The 27,377-nt window shown below is 47.5% G+C and overlaps 2 protein-coding genes across 2 annotated transcripts; one reads left to right on the top strand and one right to left on the bottom strand.

The window, feature by feature from the left end:
- Positions 1-692: 692 nt before the first annotated feature.
- LOC133416418 (forkhead box protein O1-A-like) lies at positions 693-18,906 on the top strand. The gene is given in 4 exon segments (XM_061703284.1): positions 693-1,149; positions 15,125-15,316; positions 16,181-16,459; positions 16,461-18,906. Coding segments are annotated over 4 exon segments (1,737 nt in total). The 5' UTR covers positions 693-723; the 3' UTR covers positions 17,301-18,906.
- A 4,338-nt stretch (positions 18,907-23,244) lies between these two features.
- LOC133416340 (uncharacterized) lies at positions 23,245-26,221 on the bottom strand. Its single transcript, XM_061703189.1, has 4 exons — positions 26,103-26,221; positions 25,638-25,768; positions 24,225-24,572; positions 23,245-24,153 (listed from the first exon to the last, which is right to left on the bottom strand). The coding sequence occupies exons 1-4, from the start codon at positions 26,219-26,221 to the stop codon at positions 24,047-24,049; spliced, it is 705 nt and encodes a 234-aa protein (XP_061559173.1). The 3' UTR covers positions 23,245-24,046.
- Between the last annotated feature and the right edge of the window lie 1,156 nt (positions 26,222-27,377).

The raw sequence follows: 27,377 nt of genomic DNA, 5'->3' as shown, positions 1-27,377 counted from the left end.
CGAGCAGTTCAGGGTGGGATGGGCTCCAGCACGCCCGCGACCCGCGTGAGGACAAGCGGAACGGCTCAGAAAATGGCTGGATGGATGGATGGATGGATGGAGGACAAAAAATGCTGCGAAACCGGCCGTTGTTTTTCATCTGTATGCCACGAGGGGGCAGCGCTGGCACAAGTCCTCTTTTAAAGGGGGCTTTTAAGTACGGACGACGGCGCCAGATGCAAATGTTGGATAAATGTCCCTTTTCTACCTGATGTTTGAGCAGCTGTACGGGTCAATAATTAAATACGCCATGGCGTTCATTTAGAGCTCAAATATTGTGGGAAATAAATAAGGTGCATTCAGGTGTTGTGGTGGAAGTGATGTCGTATAACAAGCGACTGCACGGCCTAAAATGAGTTCGAAAGTGAATGTATAACTTTTCATCCCCACATTTTAAAAGTTCCGTAACCTGTTCATCTCTAAATGCTTGGTACCTCCTGTTACGATAAAGCGTAACGATTTGCTTGCCCGACGAACATATGCGAGCGGTCATCTCGCCAAAGAAGCCAGATGACCGAGCATGCGGCAGGACGTGAAGGCATCATCGCAGCCTCCGTTGTGGGCCGTTCTTGCCAAGTTGTGTCACCGAGCGCCACGCTCGAGGAGTTCAAAGCAGTCAAAGTCACGGTAGACTTGCAAACCCAACTGACAAAAGTCCTCCCAGTTGGGAATGAGCGCCGCGACATGGCTGAGGTTCCGCCGCTCCGAGTAGACCCGGACTTTGAGCCGCTCAGCCGGCCGCGCTCTTGCACCTGGCCGCTGCCGGAGCTCGTTGACCCGGCCAGCTGCGCCGCACCTTCCCCGGGCCCGTCGGCGCAACAGGAGCCGGCGGGAAACTCGCGCTCGTCGGAGGAGCAGCGCGACTCGCACGCGGTGCGCCGCCATCCCCACCTGCAGCAGCCGGTCGGGACGAGCTGCTCCGGCCAGAGGAGGAGCGGCTCGTCCCGCCGCAACGCTTGGGGGAACATGTCATACGCCGACCTCATCACCAGAGCCATCGAGAGCTCCGCCGAGAAAAGATTGACCCTGTCCCAGATTTACGACTGGATGGTGCAGAGCGTGCCCTACTTCAAGGATAAAGGAGACAGCAACAGCTCCGCGGGCTGGAAGGTGAGCCGCTGACGCAGTGATGAATGGCCACTTTTCAAATTACAAAGCCTCGAGAAACATGTTTTTGCGCTATTGCATTCCTTTTCAAAGTGGGCTTGCTGGGGGGGGGTGCTTGCAAAAACATCGCGATGACATTATTACATCAGAACACGATGAGCCATTTTGATTTGCTTGCGACGGCCACATCAAGTGACGTGGCGGGCCGGATCTGGCCCCCGGCCCACCGGTTTGCCTAGCAGTGGGCCGGCGCATCGAACTCTCCGCTTTTTCGCCCAAATGCATCCAGAAATGCGAAGTATGAGGCGCCTATGGTTGGGCAGGAGCGGATGGCGTTTGTGGTCTCAAACTCGCAGCCTGGGGGCCACTTGAGAGCCCCGACTTGGCATGAAGGTTTTTGGGAATCCCTCGGAAGCCACCGTCGCTCAGGTGCGCGACAGCTTTCGGCGGCGGGCGTTTGTCGCCAAGTTAGCCGAAGTGAAGGAGCAACGTGTCGCTCACCCAGTGCCAGTTGCGAGAACGAGCACGGGGGGCACCCGGACGGGTTTTACTTGCTCCAGAAGCACAGCATCCGGCGTCATGACTCGAGTTAGACATGCTGAGGCATATGCAAAATAGCCCAGTGGAGTGAAATGGGGCAATTTCCGACTCTCTGCCGCAGCACGCTTTGGGACAGCTACTAGCACATTATTCTATTTTGAGTGCAGCAACACATACGTTCAAATGAGTCTGTGTGGCCTGTGGCCACAAGCACATGTTTTATGTGCCTTTCCTCATAAAAACATACACTGAGTGAGCGGTAACAGGCATTCTCCGGGCATACATGCAGTAACACAAACCCCAATTCCAACGAAGTTGCGATGTTGTGTAAAATGTCAGTTCGAAGCAAAATACAATGATTTGCAAAAGCCCTTTTCAACCGACAGTATATTTTTCATTGAATACACGACCGAGACGAGCTACGGAAACCGATGAACAAATATTGCAAATATTTGTTCATCAATATTTTTTACATTTTTCAACGTTTTCCAAAAAGGCTGGGGCGGGGGAATGTTTACCACTGTGTTGCGTCACCTTTTCTTTGAACAACACTCAGTAAGCATTTGGGAACTGAGAACACTGAGAATTGTTGAAGCTTTGTCGGTGGAATTCTTTCCCATTCTCGCTCGATGTAGAACTTCAGTTGCTCGACAGTTCGGGGTCTCCGTTGTTGGATTTTGCACTTCATAATGCGCCGCACATTTTTCGTGGGAGACAGGTCTGGATAGCCTAGTACTCTCACTGTTTTAATACGAAGCCACGCTGTGGTAACACGTGCAGAATGTGTCTCGGCATTGCCTGGCTGAAAAAAAGCAGGTATGTCCCTGAAAATGATGTTGCTTGGATGGCAGCATATGTTGGTCCAATATCTGTACGTACGTTCCAGCATTAACGGTGCCTTCGCAGGTGTGCAAGTTATCCATGCCATGGACACTAATACGATATACTAACCCATACCATCACAGATGCTGGCCTTTGGACTTTGTGCTGATAACAATGCAGATGCGGTCCTTTTCCTCTTTGGCCTGGAGGACACAATGTCCATGATCTCCAAAAACAATTTGACCACAACACACTTTTCCACTTTGCCTCTGTCCATCTCAGATGAGCTCGGGCCCAGAGAAGCGGGTGGCATTTCTGGGTGTCGTTGATTTATGGCTTTCACTTTGCGTGGTAGAGTTTTAACATTAACGTCTAGCATTTATAGATGATTCGAAGAACTGCGTTAACTGACGATGTTTTTTCGTTTGTTCCCCCCCCGAAGTGTTCCCGAGTCCGCCTTGCAGTATCCTTTACACAGCGATGGCGTTCTTTAATGCAGCGCCGCCTGGGGGATCGAAGGTTACAGGCATTCAATGTTGTTTTTCGGCCTTGCCGCTCACGTGCGTCGATTTCTCCAGATTCTCTGAATCTTTTGATAACATTATAGACCGTAAATGAGGAAATCCCTAGATTCCCTGCAAGTGTACATTGAGAAAGGTTCTTCAACCGTCGGACTATTTGCTCCCGCAGTTTTTCCCAAAGTGCTGATACTTCGGGCCCCATCCTTGCTTGGGAACAACTGATCTTTTCGGAGATGCTCCTTTTATACCCAATCACGACACTCCCCCGTTTCCAATTGACCTGTTCAACCGTGGCATGTTCTTTTTTTTTTTTTTAAGCATTCTTCCTCAACTTTTTTTTTGTCTTAACGTGTTGCAGGCGTCAAATTCAAAATGAGAGAATGTTTTTTTTTTTAAATGATGATAATAATGTTCATCAGTTTGAACATTAAATGGCTTGTATTTGTCGTGTATGTAACGGAATATGGGTCGAAAACAATTTGCATATCATTGTATTCTGTTTTTAATTTATGTTTGACACAACATCCCGACTTCCTTGGAAGTGGAGTTTTGACTTGAGTTACACTCACCGGTGTACGTGACTCCAAACACGTATTACCCTCAAGAACAATCAATCTATATTCATTGTGACAAGTCCTCGTGGTTTTGGGGCCTAGCCGTCATTTCCACCAACATTTGCACAGTACACAACCTGAGGATAGGAGATCATATTTGCCCTGAAAGTGTTGGGCCGAAGATTGGGCTAATGTACGAAGCGCGGACTTACGCAGATGAAAATGCCCCAAAATGAGAGAAAACCCCGAGTCGACCTTTTCTATTTCCACTTTGTAGCACTTCCTGGAACCTGTCTATGGCAGGAAATGCCTTTGCTATCAAATATAGTTTCCATTGTTTAGCCCCCTTGAAGAAAAAACATCGGCACGGTTTGTTTCAGCAGTCATTTGCAACTACTGTAAATACCGACGCAATATTGGGTCAAAATGCAGACAGTAGGCAGTGAGCGCTCCATAGCTTCCCGTTGACGATGACAGGAGCTGACCCGAAGAGTTCAATCGGCGTTCGGTGAGCCGTGTGTCGTTGGGGAAAGGGGCTGGCCGAAGGGGATGCCGGGAAGAACGTCAAACATCCTCCATTCCTGAGCTCAGCGCTCACATCCTCGTGGCCGTCCGTGTCTTCGAGAGCGGATGCTGCAGCTCTGAGCGAGAGAAGGAGAGGGACGCTTTTTATTGCGTCGCTTCCTCTTCTGGCCCCACCTTTTACCCAAGTCTAACTTAATAAATACAGAACAAACAGATACCCTGCCAAACAACTATTCCATTCCATGGGCAAGGAGGTCATAGGTCATTTTCTTTCATCTTTAAGTGAATACTACATGACTCCTAATGACAAAATATAGATATGCAGGAGTTTGTGGAGTTTTTCTGAAGGTTTGCGATTCAGTGCTGATTCATTAGCATTATAAAGCCTTGGGGGAGGTTTGGTTGGGCCCTGTCATCGACGCATGACGGCTTTTGTTTTCCAACCGCTTAGCTGCTGCACTTTTAATCATACGGTATACTTGTTAAAGTATAATCATACTTTAACATTTGACAGCTTACACACAAACATCCATGTTATAGAATATCAAATTGCTCTTATAACATTGGTCCAAATAGCGCCTTCCGAATCAGAATCATCTTTAATTTGCCAAGAATGTCCAAAAAGCACACAAGGAATTTGTCTCCGGGAGTCGGAGCCGCTCGAGTGCGGCAATTGACAGCGAACAGAAAGACGTTGACAAAAAAAAAAAAAAAAAAAAAACAGTCACTGAGCAATAAAGGGTTGCTAGTTATCTGGTAATGCCGGTACATTTATTTTTATTTTTTTTGACAATGGTGCAAAAAGTCCTCGAGCACTTAGAGCAGTCGGAACGACTAATATTGCAATATTGATGACCTTCTGATTATTGCCCAAACACTGATGACATTCTTTTGAGACTTGGAACATTAGCTGCAGGTACTTCTACTTGCACTGTATACTGGCTTATGCTTAATATGACATTCAAAAAAAAAAAAAAAAACACCAAAATGTATTGTCAGGAAAACTAGTAAATGATGTCTCCATAAAGGAAAAATAGTTGAAGCTACTAATAAGCTCTTTATTGTTGGCGCGCACCCTGGACCTTGGAACCCCTGCTAACAGTTATTTTTACACTTTCCTGTTGAAAAAAACACGACACCCCCCCCCCCCCCCCCCCCCACAATGAACTATGACGCATTTCCTGGCAAGTGGATGGAAAACAGTGCCATGTGTTAACATCCCCGCCCGGCAAAACACAAGGCTCCGGCTTGGAAAAAGAGGAGGCGGACCCTTTGAATGGGAGTTATTTAGTTAGTTATGACATTTGAACTATTCTTAATGTTATGCTTTCCGTTATTTCATATGGATTTCCAAATGCACATGCTTGAGAGTAATGACACTTCATGGTGGGTGGAGGGTGTTGCGTTTGAGTGTAAGGCTCCGCGCTGAAAAGGACGAGGGCAATGCTGCCGCCTGTAAGCCTTCCTGTCGGCATTGCTTCGCAGCGCTTCGTTTTCCCTCTCAAAGTGCAGCACCGTCGCAAGACGTCTCTGCCAAGAGAAAAGGCCCCTCGCTGGGGGGCGAGCACCGGTTCCCCCCTTGTGATAGTGCTGCATCAGAGAATGGCTGTGTGCAACCCAGGCTAACCACCATGTCAGTACAGTACAGTTATTGTTTCGTCAAATAAAGGGGCAGGAAAACCCCCGAGCTCCTCTGGCATCGAGTTTATCCGTGCATCCGTAGTGTTTCTGAAGTGTATAATTCACCATAGTTGTATATCTTGTTTTGGAATTTGGGGTAATCCTACAATAGTATTTTTGTCTTCTTTAAATATTAGGTAGGCGCGATTGATAAGTGACAAACATGACACTGTCGCAGATGTCACTTGTCAGTAATCAAACACTGTCGTGGTCGCTTCCTGACTAAAAATGATCGTCCAAACCAAGTCAGCGGTTCAATGATGGTGACAAAGCGACCTGACCTTAATTCACATTCAAATGGGAATGAAGCAGGTAAGCCCATAAGTGACAGAATAGTGACGGAACTGCCCAGGAAATAACCTCTGACTCACGCAAAACGTCCTCGCTTTAGCAGGAATGCGGTGATCGGGTCGTCCGATAGCGGCACATCTTTTTTTTTTTTTTTTTCTTCTTTTCTTTGTGCGTGAAGGAGAATCATTGGCGCACTCGGGTATTTGTTGCTGTACGGTAGCTGTGTAGATTGTCAATTTGTGAACCTATTGACCCAAGTCAGCTTCAGTTTGTACTCTACCGGCCAAACCTTCTCCAAGACAAATAAGAGTTTGATTGCGCACTTTGATTCACTTGGATTTGTTTATCGTGCGAATTGTGAAAAGAAACTGAAGCACGCGATATGATTTAGATCAGAGAATGTGAACATTAGATGTGAAAGCGACCTTCGCTTTTGGTGCCCTTCATTTCTGTACTGACGTCTCCTCGTGCCGTGCGTGGGTAACTCCTGAGGAACTCCTGGCACGTTTTAATAGACTTTGCGCCGATCTGATCGGCGTGAGCCGTATCGGCCGACAATTAGCATGTTATGCTGATGGGCTCCGCTCGAGACATTTAACTCCGCGTCTTCGTCGCGTATGAATCCAAAAGCGTCGTGTCTTGTGGCGCAGTACTGTAACTATCTGACGGCCAATCAAGTTTTTACAATCTTTTCGGTGAAAAAACCCGTCGTCGGTGTGGAACTATTTTGCGGCGTCTCAGACCAACAACACGTAAGTTATTTGCAGTCTGTGCACAAGTGAAGTGCGTCGCGGGGAACGGGATCTGAATGCTTCGACGCAACTAATTCGATCGAGCACCTGAAGAAGGTACACGAAGAGGAGCGCGCCGCATTCAAGCGACGCAGCGTGAGGGGAGCCAAACGGACGCCGATTCTGGACAACACCCGTCCATATAGCCGAGAACGTTAGAGTACGCATGTCATTAACAGTATTTGTTAAAGTCATTTAATTACAGTAAGTTCGCACCCATTATTTCTGTCATGTTGTAATGTTGATTTGATCAGTGGCCAATCCTTGGAATGCCCCCTAGAGGTCATTGATGCTTTAACTTTTGTCTAAAATGCTAGAGAATAATTTTGAAGATACAGTACTCAGTATACAGTACACAGGTAGATACAATAAATGAACAAGTCATGCAAATGGGCACATTGGTCCATCTTGTGATCGGATCGCTGATCGGGTCATGGTTTTTTTGAAACTCGCTGATCGGTGATCGGCCCCACAAATCCTGATCGTGTAAAGCCTACTTTTTAAACACATTTTCGAAGCTCTTCGTGACATTTCTGCTGGTAAAAATACCACTATATAAATCAGAATCGGAATCATCTTTATTTGCCAAGTATGTCCAAAAAACACACAAAGAATTTGTCTCCGGTAGTCGGAGGCGCTCGAGTACGACAACAGACGGTCAATGGACAGCGAACACTTTGGAGACAGAAAGACATTTAAAAAAAACAGTCACTGAGCAGTAAAGGGTTGCTAGTTATCTGGTAATGCTGGTACAATTATTTATTTATTATTTATTGACAATTGTGCAAAAAGATGCAGAGTCCTCGAGCAGTTTGAATGACTAATATTGCAACAGTCCGGTGCAATGACCATTGTGCAAAGGGCGTCGAGACGTCACGGGAGCAGTACGATGGTCTGGGACAATGTCGATTGTGCAAATGTTGCAGATACTCCTCAGTCAGTGTGCAAGTGGGGGCAGATGCTAGTCTGGCACGAGTGGCCAGTATCTGTCAACAACAGATATGCAAATAGTGCAGCGTGGCGAGACTACGACAGTGAGTGCGCGAGTCATGTATCATTGGCCCCACAGAAATGTGACAACAAACTCAAGACAAACAAATTGCCAGCACGTTGCAATGGAATTGGAGGTCAGGTGTTTAAGAAGTTGATGGCAAGAGGGAAGAAGCTCTTGGAATGTCTGCTAGCTCGAGTTTGCATTGATCGGTAGCGCCTACCTGAGGGAAGGAGCCGGAAGAGGCGGAGGGTCCGAGAGGACTTTGCACGCTCTTGTCTTAGTTCTGGCAGCGTGCAAGTCCTCAAGGGCGGGCAGGGGGGTACCGACAATCTTTTCAGCAGTTTTGATTGTCCGTCGCAGTCGGAGTTTGGCCTTTTTTTGTAGCAGCACCGAACCGGACTGTGATGGAAGACCACAGGACCGATTGGATGACCGCTGTGTTACGACTGCCTCAGCGGCTCCCGTGGCAGGCCGTTCTACACAGCGGTCACAAATGCAAATCGCAACGGTATGTAGCCCACCAGACATCATTAAAGGTCCCATATTTTGGCCTTTCAGACCTCTATAGAGTGACTCGCTAACATGGACTTATTATAAAAGTGTTAATTTCATTCAAAAAACAAAACAAAACACCTTGATTTTATCATACGGCACCTCTGAAAGCTACTGGACTTCTGTTTGACCCATGTTTTGTATTCGCTCTGTCCATATTTGGCTAAGACCGCCCCCTTTCCTCTGATTGGTTGCCTCCACTTGAGAGCGCACGTGTTTGTTATAGTGACAGCGCTGGCTCGGGAGCGGCGAGGTAGGCGGAGATCTCCGCTAGTGACGTAGATAAGCTGGAGAAATTCGTATGACCTGATTTCAGGATGTCTAGAACTCAGTAATGCGTAATGAATGATTTGAATTCATAATTCATATTTGTTTACTGAGGCACCAAATATTAGAAAAAGTTGGTTTGATGAAATATGGCACCTATAATGTTTTGAAAGTTTGTTGTAAAATGTACATCACAAACCCTGTGCCGCTGAATGCCGACATAATCCATATGATTTTTAATGAAACACTTTTGCCAGTATGCGCATTCAGGAGATCCCAAGTGTTAAGACATGATTTCATTTTTTGAAGTGCTGTTTGTATCAATGGTACACGTTTTTGGCCCAGGACATCCAGGGACACGGTGCGGATGAGAGACACGAGATTTAATGTGGCACGATGAAAAACTGTCAGCCAATTCACAAGGTTAAAAGGGGAGAGACCTGCCTGAGAATTTAAGAGGGCCGCTGAGAGTTTAAAGTAACCCTATGAAGAGAGGGTGACCCCCCCCCCCCCCAAGAACGATTCTGGCTTAAGGGGAGGAGGGAAGCGCTCAGCTGACTCAGAGGCCTGCGTACAGTCTGCTTTCTACCCATGTGCGACTCTCTTGAATCTTTGGCATGTGCGCTACTGCATTGTCCCCCGAGCCTGCCCAGAACAATAATATCCCCCCCCCCCCCTGTCCGTCATACACAGTATGTTCATATAAAGAACCTTGCCTAAAACCACGATGCACAAACGGGCAAGGCTGGTAAGAGAAGCCACAATATAAGTAAGAGTAACTGAATCTCAATGAATTGCGATGAGCGATCAGTCCTGCAAGAGCGCGTCTCCAAAGATAAGCCACGCATCGGAATTTGGAATCACGTTGATGTTTTGTATTTTTTTAAACTCAACACCACAATAGGACATTTAAGGGGGCGTTGAGACAGCGCCAATTTAAAGAAGAGATTGATGTAAATGTGTTAAAAAAGAAATGGAGAATTTTAGGTGGGGATCTGCAGTTGGGAATATTCCCAGAAGACCTGATCGACAGAGAACATCGATGCTGACTCGGAGTCGTGCTTCTGATCGCAAAGAAAGCGATTATAACCCTCAACCGTAACCCCCCCAACATAATGCAGTGGAGCGACAGAGGGGAGAAAGTATCGATTATAGAAAAGACGAAATCACGAAAACTGTTGCAATTAAGGCAATTTGAAAGAAGATGGAAACCAATAACACAAATTAGATTTGTCCACTAAACACTTTTTTTAATTGTTGTTGTTGATTGCATCGTTGATTGATTGATTGATTTATTTATTTATTGCCTCGGTTTTCAGTTATTTTTCCTAATATTTTTGTCTCAGAACAACCTACAGGTATTTGTATGAAGTGCTAAGTGAACTGGAAACGGAGATGGGTTTGATGTGATTTTTTTTCTTTTCTTTTGTACATAAATACAAACCTCTTTTGTATCAATTCTGTTTTGGCCATTTACACGATTTAAAGAAGTGGAATAGTGAGGATAAGCGGTATGGAAAATGGATGGATGGAATTTACCCCGATGCCGAAAACCATCTGTGAAAAGGTTGTCGGCATACGGCGGTACTTCGCGACCCCCCAAAAAATGGCCGACCGGGGCGCCTTTGTAGCATTTGTGCATCTCAACGTAATTGTTGCGCAAAATGTCAAAGTACTGCATCAATATATCGACCGGTTGAGATGGATTACTTCCATCCATCCGTTATGTTCACAGGTGAGATGGAGAACAAAAGGCGGGACACTTGCCAGCCATTCACAGGGCACAACTATTCCCGTTCAGAACTTTGGACTGTGTGGAGTCTTCAATTAACCAGCATGCATGTTTTGGGATTGTGGGGGTCAGGGAGTTCGAACAGGCAAACGCCGCACGAGACGAGATTCAAACGTGGAACCTCAGAGGCAGACGTGATAAACGTCGCCCACCGTGCTGTCTGCGCACAAAATTGGAAGGCTTTTGCACAATAGTACGAGGTAAAGTGGCAGGGCCTTTAGTATTGCAGTGTTTGACTTGACAGTAGTTTTTGTAAGTCCTTGAACGCGTTCACGAGAAACGTTTTAGAATATAAATATAAATGTACCCGACCTCATTTGCCCTACTTGTTATCACATCTCTCTCTCGTTCTTCTTGTCAATACCACTTTGATGTGGCGGTAGAAGTAGGTCACCCTGCAGCGTGATGCTCGGTGTTATTGATGTGTATGCACATGACCATTAAGAAACGAGATGTTCTCCATTTTCACCTGGAGGACAGTCCATGCTTTAAAAAAATTATATAAAACATACATAGACACAGTGGGGCAAAAAAGTATTTGGCAAGATTTCTGGCTCTCACAGACCTGTAACTTCTTCTTTAAGAGGCTCCTCTGTCCTCCACTCGTTACCTGTATTAAAGGCCTCTGTTTAAACTCATCAGTATAAAAGACACCTGTCCACAACCTCAAACAGTCACACTCCAAACTCCACTATGGCCAAGACCGAAGAGCTGAAACTAAATTGTAAGCCTGCAACAGGCTGGGAAGACTGAGTCTGCGATAGGTAAGCAGCTCGGTGTGAAGAAATCAACTGTGGGAGCAATTATGAGAAAATGGAAGACATGCAAGACCACTGATAATCTCCCTCGATCTGCGGCTCCACGCAAGATCTCACCCTGTGGGGTCAAAATGATTTAGAAGAACGGTGAGCAAAAATCCCAGAACCACACGGGGGGACCTAGAGAATGACCTGCAGAGAGTTGGGACCAGAAGTAACAAAGGCTACCGTCAGTAACACACTACGCCGCCGGGGACACAAATCCCGCAGTGCCAGACGTGTCCCCCTGCTTAAGCCAGTACATGTCCGGGCCCGTCTGAAGTTTGCTAGAGAGCATTTGGATGATCCAGAAGAGGATTGGGAGAATGTCATGTGGTCAGATGAAACCAAAACAGAACTTTTTTTGTCGTGAGATGCATCCAAAGAGAACACCATCCCTACTGTGACGCATGGGGGTGGAAACATCATGCTTCGGGGTTGCTTTTTTGCCCCACTGTAATTGTTTGTGCCGTATTACTTTGAGCAGACTCTGTTTGTTTATTCATGTGATTCAGCAGACGACGGTGATTCACTCATTCATTTTCCAAAGCGCTTGTCCTCACTAGGGTCGCGGGCGTGCTGGAGACTATGCCAGCTCACGGCGGGCGAGAGGCGGGGTACATCCCGTCGTCAGCCAATCGCAGGGCAGATAGAAACAAACAACCATTCGCACCTACGGAGAATTTAGAGTTTTAAATTAACCTAGCGTGCGTGTTTTTGAGATGCGGGAGGAACGCGGAGTGCCCGGAGAAAAGCCACGCAGGCACGGGGAGAACATGCAAACTCCACACAGGCGGGGCCGGGGATTGAACCCGGGTCCTCGCAACCGATGTGCTAACTATTCGTCCGCCGTGCCGCCTAGCAATTTATGACCAATTTAGGCAGAAACGTAGGACATTCCAAAGGGTTCACATCCGTTTTCCTCCCACTGTATGCGCGTGGTGTCCAACATCTGTACAGACTGCACTTGCGTCCAATTTCACTTTGACTGCACCTGACTCTGCAGACCGGGCCTTGTTTGTTTGCTCATCCTGTAACCGTTACTGCAAGCTTCATGCTTGGCTGTGCAAGGAGCAGCAGCTGTTTCATTGAGATTGTTTTCAGGTCTAGTAGGAGGGGCCCGAAGCTTTATATATCTATATCTATATCTACAAGAAAGATTGCAGCAGCTGACCCAAGCTAGGACAAGTGGGACACACTCGCATGCAAATGAAAGCTGCCCTTTCACCCTTACAGTTGTGTGGTGGTTTAAAGGAATGATGCAATATATTTTGATATTTTCTGTGGTAGCAAACACATCGTGAAAACTCATTTGAAATCCTATAACAGCTCCCAGTAATTAACAAAGCGTTGGCAAAAGTTACAAATGGACGGAAGGGATTGTCCCCGTTCTTTCGGGTTTCTGGAGAATGAGACAGGAAGTTAGGAATAGACTCCTTTTGTGTTCCGGGGCAGGCGGAATCGTTCGTTTATGACTCAAACGGTCGAAATGAGTCAAATCAAACCTCAGTCCACCTTTATACTCAGCAAAATGTAATGGGCTGGTGTTTGAGTTAAGCTGCGAATAAACTGACAAACCTCTTTCCCTTTGTTGTGGTAATAACACGTTTCATCCGCAGCGGCAGTATTAGATGACCGCTACTTCTACGGGCCCTAGCTCGAATTACTCAATCGAGCTCGTCTCTCCAACATTTCTCCGTCATCTGGCCCCGGGCGTAAGCCTCGGTGTGCCTAAACGGCTGACTCCATTCGTGAGCGGCCCGCATCCAGATGCTGTGTCATGCAGCCTCGGGGATTTCGATGCTTTAAAGTGGCTTCGGGGTGCTACGTGAATTTTCAAAAGACGTGCGGCCACCACGAAAGCTATAGGTCGGGCCTTCAGGGGACTAATGCGTGCGACAGGGTCACCTCCTGATGCCTTTTGTTCTCTGTGGGCTGAGGTGAGGTCTGTCCCAGACTGAGGAGAGAATACCTCTTCCCGGGGACCAGTCGTGCAGTCCATGCGAGTCTATTGTTGGAACTAATCGGAGGGCGTGCACATTCGCATATCGCCAGTGATCTCGGCCGCGCTTCTACTTGTCTCTTACTTTCGGTTGAAGGTCCGCAAGTGAGCCGGCGCCACGCGGGCTTAACGGTGGACTTCCACACGGAGAGGAGGGAGAAGTCAGAGACCGGTCGAATATTGTTTTCATGCCACCTCACTCTCTCCATTCTGCATTTGCAGGATATCCGGGACTCGACCCCGTATGACATAAACGTCGGGCCCGCAAGGGAAGTCGAGTCAGAAAGTAGCGCGTTACGCACGGGCCTCCATCCGACCCGTTTGCACGGCTCCGTCAGAGGAGCCTCGTGTTCGGTGGGCGGTGAACTCATTGACCCCACGTAGCAACAACATCTCACTCCCGCACCCTCCCCTCTCCGCACGCGAACCCCGTAACCTCCACGCCGCTCTCGTTCTTCTGCTCAAATGTGCGCTGTTCTTCACGTGAACGTAGATGAACTTGCTGTGGTTGAGCGCTCCCGCGAGGTGAGTCGAGTCCTCCGAACGAATAGGCCCAGTATTTTTTTACTACGAAAGCTGACTTTATCGGGCGTATCCTAACATGAAGACCGCCGCTTCAAACCGATTGGGTGTAAATCAAACGACAGCCGTTGAATGCAGTTATCCCAACACATCCTGTAATGACGATCGATAATATACGAGTATTGTTTTGAATGCGAGCGTCATAACATCCCTGCTTGTTCAGCCCTGACGAACTCTGTGGTTTAGGACATCTGGCTCCACTGTAACTGTAATGAGCTGCTTTTGTCTCATTGCGGCCGTGTAGGGGAACTTCCCCACTCTTAGGTTTCGTTCAACGTGTTCTTTCTTCTACGACAGACGTGTATTGTCGTATTTTGTCCCGAGAGACCTTGGTGGTCAAATTCATCTGCATGTTTTTTCTTAACCCTCTTCCCTCCTGAGATGACGACAGGAGGAGGAAGCGCCGCTGGCTCCCTTTTTAGACTCGTATAGGAGGATCATCGGAGAGAAGCAACTATATGAGGCTTTCGGTGTCGACGAGGGGAACTAAAATGCCCGCCAAACAAAGAGAGCGACCCCAAAGTAATGCAGCCCTGTCTCGTTGGCAGGAGTGCTTTGAAACTGTCCTCTCTGTGGTGATTTCAATGTATTCCCTGACTCATGTTGACCCGTGAGTAAATGACTCCCTTTTTTTTTCTTTTTTTTTTATTCCCTCTGCATGCTTTTCCACTTTGGGGGAGTAGTTTCGCTGCCAGAAGGTGGGTGGGATAGAGATGTGCTGATAAAACTGCATTGACATCACGGGAAACATATGATCAGCACGTCCTGTGAAGAGGGACTAGAATAAATAACGAGATATTGCGATTCCCTCAGAGACGGACGCCGTGAATGCCGTGCAGTGCCGCCAACGCCGAAAACGCGTTATTTAAGGGCCAAACTGCTCGTCACGCATCATATCACGTCACGTCGTAGCAAATCTCTGGCTCCTAGGAAAATGTATGACATTGGAGCGATCGGATCGGATGTTCACATTATCTCATTTGCTCCGGCAGTAAAAAGTTCAATATTTCAGAACCAAACGTGGATGTCGATGCTTGACTTTTCAGCAGTCGCGCAATAGCAAACTATATATGTAAATATGTGAAAACCTACTCCCAAATTTGCTTTCATTGCAGTATTGTTATTTGTCTCCAAGAAAAAAAAAGGAAGGCTCCTTATCTATCCGGCGCGTTACGTAATCTGCTTCTCGGCCAAAGTCAGCTCGCCGTATGCTCCGACCCTGAACCCGGAAAATGGATATTCGCTGATTCGCTGTCTGTCGCTTCCAGAACTCCATCAGGCACAACCTCTCGCTGCACAGCCGCTTCGTGCGCATTCAGAACGAGGGAACGGGAAAAAGTTCGTGGTGGATGCTGAACCCGGAAGGGGGGAAGAACGGCAAGTCGCCTCGACGCAGGGCCGCCTCGATGGACAACAACAGCAAGTTCGCCAAGAGCCGAGGAAGAGCCGCAAAGAAAAAAGTAGAGCGCAGTCTAAGAATCCTACATTGTACTTTACCTTTGTACGACTACTAAAGTGAATTTTGCATTATGTCCAGCGGGGCTTCTCAAACCAGGGCCCTCCAGATGCCCGCAGAAAGAGAGCAAAAGGGCTATTTTACCGAGAACGGCAGCACATTTGCCTCACGTTTCTGAGGACCGGGGTTCGAATCCCGGCCCCGCCTGCGTGCGCCTTTGCACGTTCTCCCCGTGCCTGGGTGGCTTTTCTCCGGGCACTCCGCTTTCCTGCCGCATCCCCAAAACATGCGTGCTGGGTTGACTGTGGACTCTAAATTGCCCGTAGGTGCGAATGGTTCTCTGTCTGCGTGTGCCCAGCGCGCCCGCAACCCTAGTGGATGCATGGATTTGACCGAGAACACAGGCAGTCCTATTATTCGAAAACAAAAGGCTTTTCTTTGATACGACGAGACTAGAGTTGTATTTTTGAAATTCACTTCTTAAACTGGGACTGTCTTCCCTTGTTAGATTTGCACTTTTATAGCATAATATTTCGACTTTATCTTGGGACAATGTGTCTTTATTCTCTTAAGATTACAATTGACATATTTGTTCTTGAAAAAAAATAAGACTTTTGCTTTTCTTCAAAAATGGAATTTGTTATCAAAACCTTCCAATTTTCTCCCTCGAAAATAGGCAGCCATTTGAATGTTTATTTATGGCATTTAGGGATACAGACGGTTGTTCTGTATGTTTAAATGTTGTTAGGATTATGAGGGTGTCGCTGGCAAAGAAAACAAACTCCCTTGGACCCGAAGAGTTTGAGAAGCCCTTCTAATCAATATCGTGTGCGTATTTGTAAGCTGTTTGTGTTTTCCACACGCCCAGATGGCTCCGCAGGACGGGGCCGAAGCAGGAGCGAGCAGTCCCGGTTCCCAGTACTCCAGTTGGCTGGGAAGTCCGAGCTCCCGCAGCAACGAGGACTTTGAGTCCTGGAGCTCCTTCAGAACACGCGCCGGCTCGGACGCCGGCGCCCCGAGCGACCGGCGTTCGCCGTTCTCCTCTGAGCGGGACGACCTCGGTGAAGCCGAAGGTCACCTGATGTACCCCGGGGGGAGTAAGATTGCCACGCCCCTCCCCAGCCTGTCGGAAGTGTCCGGATCCCGCGGGCGGCTCGGAGATGGACATGGAGAACTTGGCGGACAACATGAACCTGCTGTTTCCGAAGAACCCCCGAATGAGTTCTGACTCCGCTAATGTCGCCATGCTTCAGAGCGGTCCCTATAACTGCCCCCAGCCGCGGCAGGACTTCCGAAAACGCACGTACGGTCAGGCCAGGATGACGTCGATGTCCCCTGTCCCGATGCGTCCGCCCCGAGAGAACAAGCAGGACTTCGGGGCTTATGAGAACCAATACATCTGCCCTGCTGGCCCACTGAAAGAGCTGCGGAGCTCAGAGGCAGCCATGATTCCCTGTAAGGATTCGCAAATGTCTCACGTCGGGAGAATGCCTGCCTACGACAGCCAGACCCAGTTGGGGGTTCATAATGGCGCTAAAATGATCCATCCCGCGCTGTCTGTCCATCGCGCAAATCCGCACGTTGGACATAACCCGGGTCCTCCGACCTCACGAGACTTGAATAGCGGCAACGCGATCCCCTCGACCGGTCCGAGCAGTCTCCCGCGGGCCCCTCCTCAAATGACGAGCCCGAGGACACACGTGCAACTGTCCCGCGCTCACCCGGCCCCGGCTCACGATCTCACGTCGCCCTACCGCGGCGGCGGCGGCGGCTACAGGGAGCTTCTTCCGCATGCTTATCGCCAGGAGCGCCTGCCCAGCGACCTGGACAACGTGTCCATCGAGAGGTTTGAATGCGACATGGAGTCCGTCCTCCATGACACCCTCATGGATGGCGGGGTGCTGGACTTCAATTTCGACCCGGCGGCCGCCTCGCAAGTGTTCCCCCAGAGGCTGAAGACCACCACGCACGGCTGGGTGTCAGGCTAGCCCGCTAGATGTCATTGTCCTTATCCACCCTGAAATATTCCAGACTATTTCCCCTCTTCCACGGCGCTTTATCCTCACTATGAGACCCCCCCCAAAAATCTGTTACTCCACTAAGAGTAGCTGAAGTTAAGGTTCATGTGTTCGTTAACCGTTCTTTGTTTACCGATGTCATCGGCTTTGCTTTGCCGGTAAGAGACACAAGACACAAGTTTACAAGTTCCTGTTAAATGCTGGCCGTTCGTACGATACCTCGTTTTTTAATGGGTAAAGGTTATCCGTTTGCAACATTGGATAGGCCTGTGACAAGTGACATGTCCGTATACAACAAATTTGGACATGTTACAGTTCAAGAGAAAAAAAAAAAAAAAGCATTTTTGCCATTCTCTTGTGACCCTCAAAACATATCGTTCAAGCAAATACAAATGAACTTTGACTCACAACTTAATGGGACTTTTAATACCGATGAAGTAGGACGATAAGCAAGTCGGGGGGCTGGGTCGGCGTGAGTGACTGAGCGTTTGCATAAGCAGGAAATTCCACTTACACTTACTTGCCTTTCGCAAACAGATGTGTTTTTCCATTAATACCAGACGGCAGGTTCCAAAAGAGATCAGAGAATAGGTCCGTTCGCGCATGCTGCGCCGCGAATATCCGGGGGTCCGCTGTATATTTACATACGGCGTGCATAGGAAGAAAGCAAACTTCCATGATGCGCACACAAGTGGAATTGTCGGTAACGTTCCGTACAAGTCCACCCTGGTCCCTGAAATAACTTGAAACTCACAATAAATAAATACAAATACTGAAAATTAACTTGGGAAAATCTGCTGTCGCGTGCGGTCCAACAGAATTCTGACCGAAAAGAAAAATGACTTGGAAGGAGCCCAAGTATACAATCTGGAGAGAAGGCCCCCTTCCACGCTGAGGCGGCTGGAGCGGCTTGCTCGTGACGATTGGCAGGCACAAAGTCTCTTTGAGAGTTACTGACACGATTTGATTGTGGCGATTCTTTGACAACAATTCTGTTGGACCGCAATGCCTGCTTTGAACTGGTTAATATGAATTATTACGATGGGAAGTTTGAAGTTCTTTCACGGACGTTTGCCAACAATGTGTGTGTATGTTGTCCGTGCAGTGTTATAGACGGCCGGAGCGAGGGTTGGATACAACGTACTCATCTGTAACCATGCACGTGCAGTTGAAAGTTACTTTTCACATTAACGTGTCTCAGTTAAATAATGGCAGAGGGCGTACGTACCGGAGCTGCACGATATTTGCTTGAGCGCCGTCATCGCGATGTACATTTGCGCAATAGTCACATCGCAGGGTCTGCTGCGATGTTGGTGTACTGTAAAATACAGTCAATCAACTGTAGTATTAAAAGTGACCAGCAGAGGGACCTGTTTGGACACACTCAAAAGCTTAACAGATTGGACGCTCGCTGGATTTCCTGTTTTGCGGCAGTGCGCGAGGTGTTGTCAGGAGCACTGCGTGTTGGCGGTCCGTCTGTTCTTTCCTAATACAGTACATATTAGAAAAATGGATGACATGGAAAATGATTATTTGTATCAGAATACTTTACTTCTTAAAACAATGTATGATCATGCTGAGAATATGGAATTTATTTAGTTTTGTAATATAAGATGAGAAACATGATCGCGTTATTATAGTCAGCCAGAGCTGCGAGCAATGTAAAGTTATCAATGTCCTTTTACCATCATTCCTGTCATACTGTGTTGTGCGTTTTTGTTGGCACGTTAAGTACAAAACTCCTGTTTTTGTTTTAATTCCCCATTCTCAAAAAAACACCATTCAAGCAGCACGTTTTTCCTCATATTTTTTTTTTTTCAATTGTAGGGTGAAAGCTGCAGACGCCTACTGAACGGGTGGCAACCATGGTGGAATGAAATGCCAGTGTTTTGAGGGCCACAGCCCGTCAGCAACGTTAAAGATAAATAACAACTATCAACTAGTTTGTTTTTGGACCGGTGAATTTACTTCCAAATTGTGAATTATGAACTGAACGAGTTCAATTTTGGAACGATGAACTGAACTTCGAATAGAAAATGGATTTTCCCAGCACTGATCCTGTATTTGTTGTCATCGCAATATACGTCGCAGATTTAAAAAAAATACAATAAGAATAATCGCAATGGCATTTTTTTCCCCAAGATTGCGCAGCCCTAATGTGTACACATTGTTTGTGCGGCCCTCTAGAGGATCGCCTATACAAGATGATCAGAATCAGAATCAGAATCAGAATCATCTTTATTTGCCAAGTATGTCCAAAACACACAAGGAATTTGTCTCCGGTCGTTGGAGCCGCTCTAGTACGACAGACAGTCAATTGACAGAACACTTTGGGGACATCAAGACATTGACAAAAAACAATTGTGCAAAAAGATGCAGAGTCCTCGAGCACTTAGAGCAGTTCGAACGACTGATATTGCAATAGTCCGGTGCAATGACCATCGTGCAAAGGGCGCTGAGACTTCAAGGAGCGGATGCGGTTTAAAGTGACGAGTCGTGCGATCATCTGGGACAATGTCGGTTGTGCAAATGTTACAGATACTCCTCAATCGGTGTGCAAATGGAGCAGATGCGACTCTGGCACGAGTGGCCAGTATATGCAAATAGTGCAGCACGGCGAGACAACTACAGCGAGTGCACGAGTCATAAATAATTGGCCCCACAGAAATGTGACAACGAACTCAAGTCAAAACATTGCCAGCTTGTTGTCATGGAATTAGAGGTTAGGTGTTTAAGAAGTTGATCGCAAGAGGGAAGAAGCTGTCGGAATGTCTACTAGTTCTAGTTTGCGTCGATCGGTAGCGCCTACCTGAGGGAAGGAGCCGGAAGAGCCGGCGACCGGGGCGCGGAGGGTCCGAGAGGATTTAGATACGATATACTAAAGACAGGAGGAGAATATTTTGACCGCTGTGCAAATGATGAATAAGCGGGCACGACATCGATGTGAAAAGAACCCCGGCAAATCGTCACTCCATGCTGACCAATAAGTGCTTTAGGGCACGGCTGTCAAACTCAAATTCACAGTGGCACAGAGTCACGGGCCAAAGTCAATATCCATCCATCCACCCTCAACAACGCTTACCCCGGTTCGGGTCGCGGGGCGCCGGAGCCTATCCCAGCTCCCAGCTGACTTCGGGCGAAAGGCGGACTACGCCCTGAACTGGTCGCCAGTCAGTCACAGGGCACACCAAACCAAACTCAATATTTCTTGAAAATTGACCTCGATTGTGCACGCCTTCCAACCGCTCCGGCTACGTATGCAATGTGAAACCTCATCACATGAAAACAAACGTAACTGAATGCGCAAGAAGCAAACTTATGATATAATATTAGAAACACCTGAGAAATCCAATGTGCAACAAAAGACATCAGTGGTATTTGTTTCTTATTTCCACAGACAAAATCTGTAGATTTGCTGTGGCAGATAACCTGCCTCCTACCTGTCCTGTCCTGTCTCGATAGCTCCTGTTTCCCTGTGTCTCGTCGGACCCTTCTTGGAAGTCAAAATGTGCCCGAGGAGACTGCTAGCGTAGTTGCTCATGAAGGCAAGAGAAGAGGAGGAGGCGCCGGTCTCGACTGACACGCCGACGCACTGGCAAAGTCATCTCGCATTGGCACTGCGAGCAGCGCGTGCCCTCATACGCATTTGATATGGTAAAGCAAATCATTTCAACTTTCGACACGATTCTCTGCTCAAATCTGTAGCAATATTTGAAATCATCGTATGTAACGCATAATAACGTGGAGCTATTACTAGCATTTACCAAAAGCCTTTTTGTTTTTTTTTATAGTCACTCTTGAACAAATGGTTATTCTTGACTTTGGATTTGAAAACTAATGATCCATATTTTCGGGGGGCAAATATGTAATGCTATGATGAGGCCACAACATAGAGTTTACGGCGTCACAGTCACGATGGCCCACTTCGGGAAACCGTACCAACAATGCGGCCCGCGACCAAAAATGGTTTTTGACAGCAACCCATCGTATACAAACTGTGCGATATTTGTGTTTGTTTAGTTTTAGTTGTGACTGCTGGACCTTACCTCTTACTTGCCGGATGTAATGCTGCGTGTGTATTTTCTTGTATTTGGCTTGTGTTTTTGTCAAGACGATAACAGCCATACAGGAGGCCATCCGTGACCTTCGAATGTTTTTTTTTTTTAGGAATGCCGGAATTGAATTGCATAGAAGATGCAGTTGTTTGCGAATATATTTCACGTCGTCTTCTTCCGTTGTTTTTTTGTTTTTGTTTTTGGGGTGTGCTGCAGTGTGTTTTTATGTTAAAATGAATGATTATGCTTTTCATAATAGTTGAGCAAACACTGCACTGGATTGTTTTTCGCTGTACATTTTTAGCGGCTTCGGTTTTTATGTAAGATCTTTTTTTTTTTTTTTTTTGTATCTCTCCTCAAACATATTTGAAAGAAAATGCCAATTCACTGTTACCTATATACATGTGCTCTCAGACTGTTGTACATATTCAGTTCTTTAGTAGTTTATATAAATGTTGAAATCCGTTTTTATTACGATTCCCAAATATTATATTGTATGTCTGATTGTGTTACAAATTTGGATGCCCGAACTATAGCAGTAAATATAGGAACATTAGATACCTCCAAATATTTGTACCTGTTATACGCTTTGAAGGGGTTGTTTTGCTCCTGCCGTTTTTTTTTGGTATTACTTTTTCGTGCATACGTTTTGGTTTGTGTCTGAATTGATCGGAAACCAGTTCCGAACGAACATGTTCCGAATATTGTCTCCCTGCTTGTCTTTTGCCTGGGTTCTTTGTTATGAGGATTAAAGCCATTCCTTTCTATAGTAAATAGTGTATTTTCTGACAATAAACTAAAATATATTGTTTTGCAAAATGACAGCTATTTCTGTGTAATCATTTGGGAAAATAAGTACTGTGTCATGTAATAACGTTCAACTTCTTGTTCAAATGACGCCTTCAAAATACGCGCAAGTCCGTCCAGTGACATCGTCGGTCAGTAGATCGTTTTTAGCTCGATGGCAAAAGCAAGACATGAAAATAAGAATGTTCTTATTTTGTCTCGGCATTGGCCTCCTGGTATTTTACAATAAAGCTTTCTGCAGGATGGGTCAGATACTTTGGACTACAGCAGTGTAGTCCAAAGTACTCAACTATCTTGATGCTGCGATGTGAGCAGGCTTAGTGGTGGTCCCGGTCCCGGTCCCGGTCCTCCGAAAGTCCCCTGCTACCTCCTCGGGATGTTAGTGTTGAAATACTGAAATTCATCACAGCTAGTTCCCGCAAATGCTGCTGTACAAATCACAACAGAGGACCATGAACGCTTTTCTGTACGGTATTTGCAGTGACCTCAATAAAGTGAAGGGATTTAAACCAATAGCTCAGCGCGCCCTCTTCCGGACGGACCAATCATGTCAGTGCAACACAGATTCGCTGCTGCTCCAGTTTAACGATTCAGGTTTTTAACTACTGTTGTTGAAGCAAACTGGCCAAAATATATTTTCATCGTTGCTTTTAAAAAAAAAAAAAAAAAAAAAAAAAAAGTTCATTACGTGAACTTTTTTAAAAGTTTTAAAACTTTAAAAAAAAAAGTTTTAAAACTTTAAAAAAAAATTAAAAAAAAATACAAATATTCCCGATGTTGTTGCTTGAAATTGTAATCGCATTGTCTGGTACTCTGCTGGAGCTCATTAGGGTCGCCGGAATGTTCCCAAAACGTCATCGCTTGATTGCTCTCATACGGTATGTTTCATATCGAAACCCATCAATCCATCTCTTTCACTATCGCTTACCCTCACCGGTGTCACTCACTGGTGCGCTGGGGCCTAACCCAGGACAAGTCGCGAGTGTTCGACGCTCACCAATCACAGTGCATATCCAAATGCGTGAAGGGAAAAACAATTCGCATGTGTGGATTTACGCCTTTATTGCTTTAACTTTGTTATAGCATTTTGCAGACATTTGGTAATACTGTCTAACAGAGTTAAATAAAGCTGTTTCAAAGAAACACACGCTACCTCGATTCAAAGTGCTTCTGTGGAAATAATAGTCACAGCAGTGAGCCTGAAAATCATAGCATAAAAAAAGAAGCCACAAATTCATGTGAACGTAACTACAAATGATTATTTTCGAAGCCATTTTGTCCTCTATTTAAATAGTATTAGACGAGCAGAGTACTTTCATGCCATTATGAAACATCACAAGATGATGAATAAAAAGGCAATTCCCACTTTTTCCTTTCCCAGTGACTTGTACTGTTTTTGTCTTTGTGTTGTTTTGTGTGTGTGCGAAAAAGCCCCCGACCCCCAGTATACATTTGAAACGGCAGCTTAGCAAAGAGACTTCCAAGACGTCACGGGTGAATATTCAAAAGGAAAGGGAAGCTCCTCACGTCTTCGGAAAGGCGTGAGGCTCTCACGCGAAGGCATGCAAATACACTCACTGGACACTTGATTAGGTACACCTAAGACCCTAATATGCTTTGTCAACATTTCTGAATCGACTTTCTGATGATCCCTCATGTGTGGATCAGCACTATCAGCGGGGTTTTCCTTTTTGTGATACTGGGATTGCATCGGCGCTGTGCAGGCGGCCGCTAATTGTACATGCTGCAGCTATTCGGCGCGTGAAAAAAAAAAAAAACCACGAAAATGTTCTCAAATTGAGCTCGCCGTTAAAGTGAGTCGCAAATCAGGTCCGTCGGGTCATCGGGGAGAGCTCACGGGTTCAGAAGACCCATCGCCGCGGGAAGTGACATCAGCGTAGACAAAAGCCACGGCGCCGATTCAAACGTGACGCTGAGAGCCGAGCAGATCGGTAGAATCCCTGCAACGAGAGAAAATGTCAACCGATGTTTAGCTCGCTGCGCGTGCGGGGCGAAGAAGGAGCTTCCTCACGGTGATGCACGGCCATGCTGTTCTCCTTCCAGCCGGCGCCTCGGTAAACCCTGCACGTGTACGTGTAAGGCTTCTCGTCGGCCATCGGCGCCCAGGTGAGGCGGCACAGGTTCGGGGCGAACAGGCTGACGTTGCTCCTCCTGCGGTCCTCGGTGGACACGTAGATGACGGCGTTGGGGTAGGTGCTGCCCACCAGCCTGCTGTCCTGACGATACTCGCAGTAGGGGCCCGGTATCTCGTCGGTGGCGGGAAACTCACAGTCGACCCTGACGTTCCTCTCCAAGTAAGTCAGGCACGGAAACATCTGAGGCCCACGCGGAGTGAAAAGAAACGTATACAAGGAACTCACTGGAAGAGACACATACGGAAAATCCAGTTGGACCTGCGGGATCTTACGTGGGGGGAAAAGACAGACAGTCTTGACTGGAAGGAAAAGAGTCATTTTCCAGCCGGACAAAGATCGGAGATGATACGGCGTTGTGGACATTTGGGAGCAATTGCTTTGTATTTTTGTATTTATTTATTTTATTTTTTTTACATCTCATCTTTGACATTGCGCAGAAGGCTCTAAACATCCTCTCAGTGGGGGGTGGGGCTGTGATGAAAAAAAGAGGGCACGTGACTTCTGTTCCTGCCGGGTCTCCCTGCTCTTCGACTCCAAGTCTGATGCCATACGTAACATCGCTTCCCCCCCCCCCCAAAATTGCAAGTTTAAGAATGTACTGGATCGGATTTGTCTGAATGTAACTTACACAGTGATTGCTTTTTCCATCCCCACACGCTCCCCATTTATCGACGCGTCCATCTTCTGTACCGCTTTTCCTCACGAGGGTCGCAGATGAGCCGGAGCGGATCCCAGCTGACTTTGGGCAAGCTGGTCGCCGGCTTTCGCGCTCACGTTCATGGACAATTTCGGGTCTTGGCATAAGCTAACATGCACGTTTTGGGGATGCGCGAAGACGCCGGAGTTCCCAGAGGAAACCCACGCAAGCACGGGCCGAACATGCAAACTCCACACGGGAAGGCCGGAGCCTGGATTCGAACCCCTAACCTCAGAGCTGTGAGTCAGATCTGAGGTTGGTTAGGGGTTCGAGACGAGACACACTGTGCCGCCTGCTCCCCTTTGACTTCTTCTGTTCGCCTAAGTTGGATATTTTGGGGGAAAAAACCAAGCAAACGCGTCAGAAGAAATACGGTGAAAAGGAAGTCGGCCTTGCAAAACAGGCCCTTGGGGATGAGGTCGTCTGCTTTGGTGAGCGATTTCATTCCTTGGCAAACGCTAAATCGATTGTCTTACAGACTAAAGACAGTTTGGCGGTGGCACACATGTTGAATGGGATTTCATCTCATTTGATACTGTAACATCTTGCTGATCGTCTTGGCAGCAGAGAGAATTGAAATACGGGCACTTACTGTGAGTCTGCTGTGTTATTAGGATCCTGGCAAAGAGAAGGCACGCTGCGGTGAACAGGTGAGGCGCCATTTGGGTGCAGTGGCGTTCTGAATTCCAGATGACGTCAACAACCTTCCCGGCACGTTTCCACCTGCAGACAAGAGAGCGGCACGGGGGCCTCAAAAGAGGGTTTTACGTGCGTGCGTGCGTGCGTGCGTGAGTGAATGCAGCAGTGACGGCAGCGAGAAACAAAACGCACAACATAACCTAACGTGCAACATCGTCGTGGCCAGCTGGGACGCTTCTGCGAGCACCCAAAATAGGCCAATAGCGGGCCAGTGCAGGCTGCAGACGTGACGACGCCCGCGCGGCGACTTCGCACTGCAGCAAAGCGCTCACATGTCGTCCTCGGTGCGAGTTGAAACCTCTGCCACCAAATCATAGCGGGATATTCCTCGGGATGTCAAAATGCTCGAGCCTCCTACCTGCTTGTCCGACACGAACCCGCGCTGCTTCGGAGCTGGACGCCGAGCGCGGAAGCGCGCGCGCGCGAGACATTTCGACTTTCGACAGAAATGAATGATGCCGGGATTTTGAGCGTCATTATACTGCTTTTGATTATACGCGTATTCGAAATAATCGAACAAACAAAATGCAATTCAATGGACATGCCAACGCCAGTCAATTCGAGCGATGCCGCAGTTCTACACGAGCTCCCTCTGCTGGACGACAAGTACAAAGCGGAAAGCGCGAAGACGGTCCCGTTGTGCTGACATCGAATGTGAACAGAAAGAATGCATGAGACGAAGCAAGAGTCATCCAAGACGTCGATGTGCGTAATGTGCAAATTGTACGACGAAGAAAATGCAGGCCTGGAAGAAAATAAACAAGGCCACAAAAAACACAGCAAATCTCCCATTTGCCTCGGTCCGGAGGTTGGGGGTTCGAATTCAGGGTCTAGCCTTCCTGTGTGGAGTTTGATATGTTCTCCCTGTAATTGCGTGGGATTCCCGGGGGCTCGGACGACCGCGTTCCGAAAACCCGACTCTAAATTGTCCACAGGAGTGATTGTGAGCGGGGCCGGTAGTTTGCCTATTTGTGCCCTGCAATTGGCGGGCAACCAGTCGGCAGTGTACCCCGCCTCTTGCCCCCGAGTCAGCCGGGATAGGCCTCAGCCTGTCATGAGCTGTGCCCCGCGGTACTTCTGTTGGAGCGCGGGTGGCGCTTTACGCCCCTCTCGCCCTCTCTCTCTCTCTTCCCAGTAATCGGCACCTGTCACCAATGGGCCTTCGTTACCACCTGCGTAAAATCCTCGCCGCAGTATTCATGTTCTCCTGTGGTACGATGGCGCTCGAGCATCCGAGTCAGCGACGCCGGTCCTCGCCGTTTCTCTGACCTCGGCGCTCCCTCCGCGCCCCTCGCCGAGTCGACTTCGCCTGCCGCACGTCCCCCGCCCCGACGACCTGCCGGCGCATCTCGAGGGCCGTCTCCGTTCCCTTTTTCAATAAAGCTTTCATCACAACGTCTCAGCCTCCGCCCGCTTCTGGGTCCGGTCGAAATCAACTCGTGACGCAGCCCGCCCTTTACTCGTGTGGACAAGAAGAAGGCCTACAGAAAATACTATCGACGCACATTGTTCATCAGTTCGGAAATCCGTTTGGCAAACTGGCTTTAGGGGTGTAGGTGCCATGTATGTATTATTTGGAATTATTGTTATAGATTTACAAGCTGCCATAAATTGGTAATTCAGAAAATCCTTG

Source organism: Phycodurus eques, chromosome 17, assembly GCF_024500275.1.
Source record: "Phycodurus eques isolate BA_2022a chromosome 17, UOR_Pequ_1.1, whole genome shotgun sequence".
NCBI lineage: Eukaryota > Metazoa > Chordata > Actinopteri > Syngnathiformes > Syngnathidae > Phycodurus > Phycodurus eques.
The sequence above is the reverse complement of the archived record's forward strand: the minus strand, read 5'-3'. Positions and strand labels throughout refer to the sequence as shown.

Excerpts from the sequence above, each read along its gene's own strand:
- LOC133416340 (XM_061703189.1), bottom strand. The coding sequence starts at position 26,221 with ATGACGCTCAAAATCCCGGCATCATTCATTTCTGTCGAAAGTCGAAAT. Across the intron at positions 25,769-26,102 it reads GGTTCGTGTCGGACAAGCAG|GTGGAAACGTGCCGGGAAGG; the intron begins GTAGGAGGCTCG and ends TCTTGTCTGCAG. Across the intron at positions 24,154-24,224 it reads CAGCATGGCCGTGCATCACC|GGATTCTACCGATCTGCTCG; the intron begins GTGAGGAAGCTC and ends CTCTCGTTGCAG.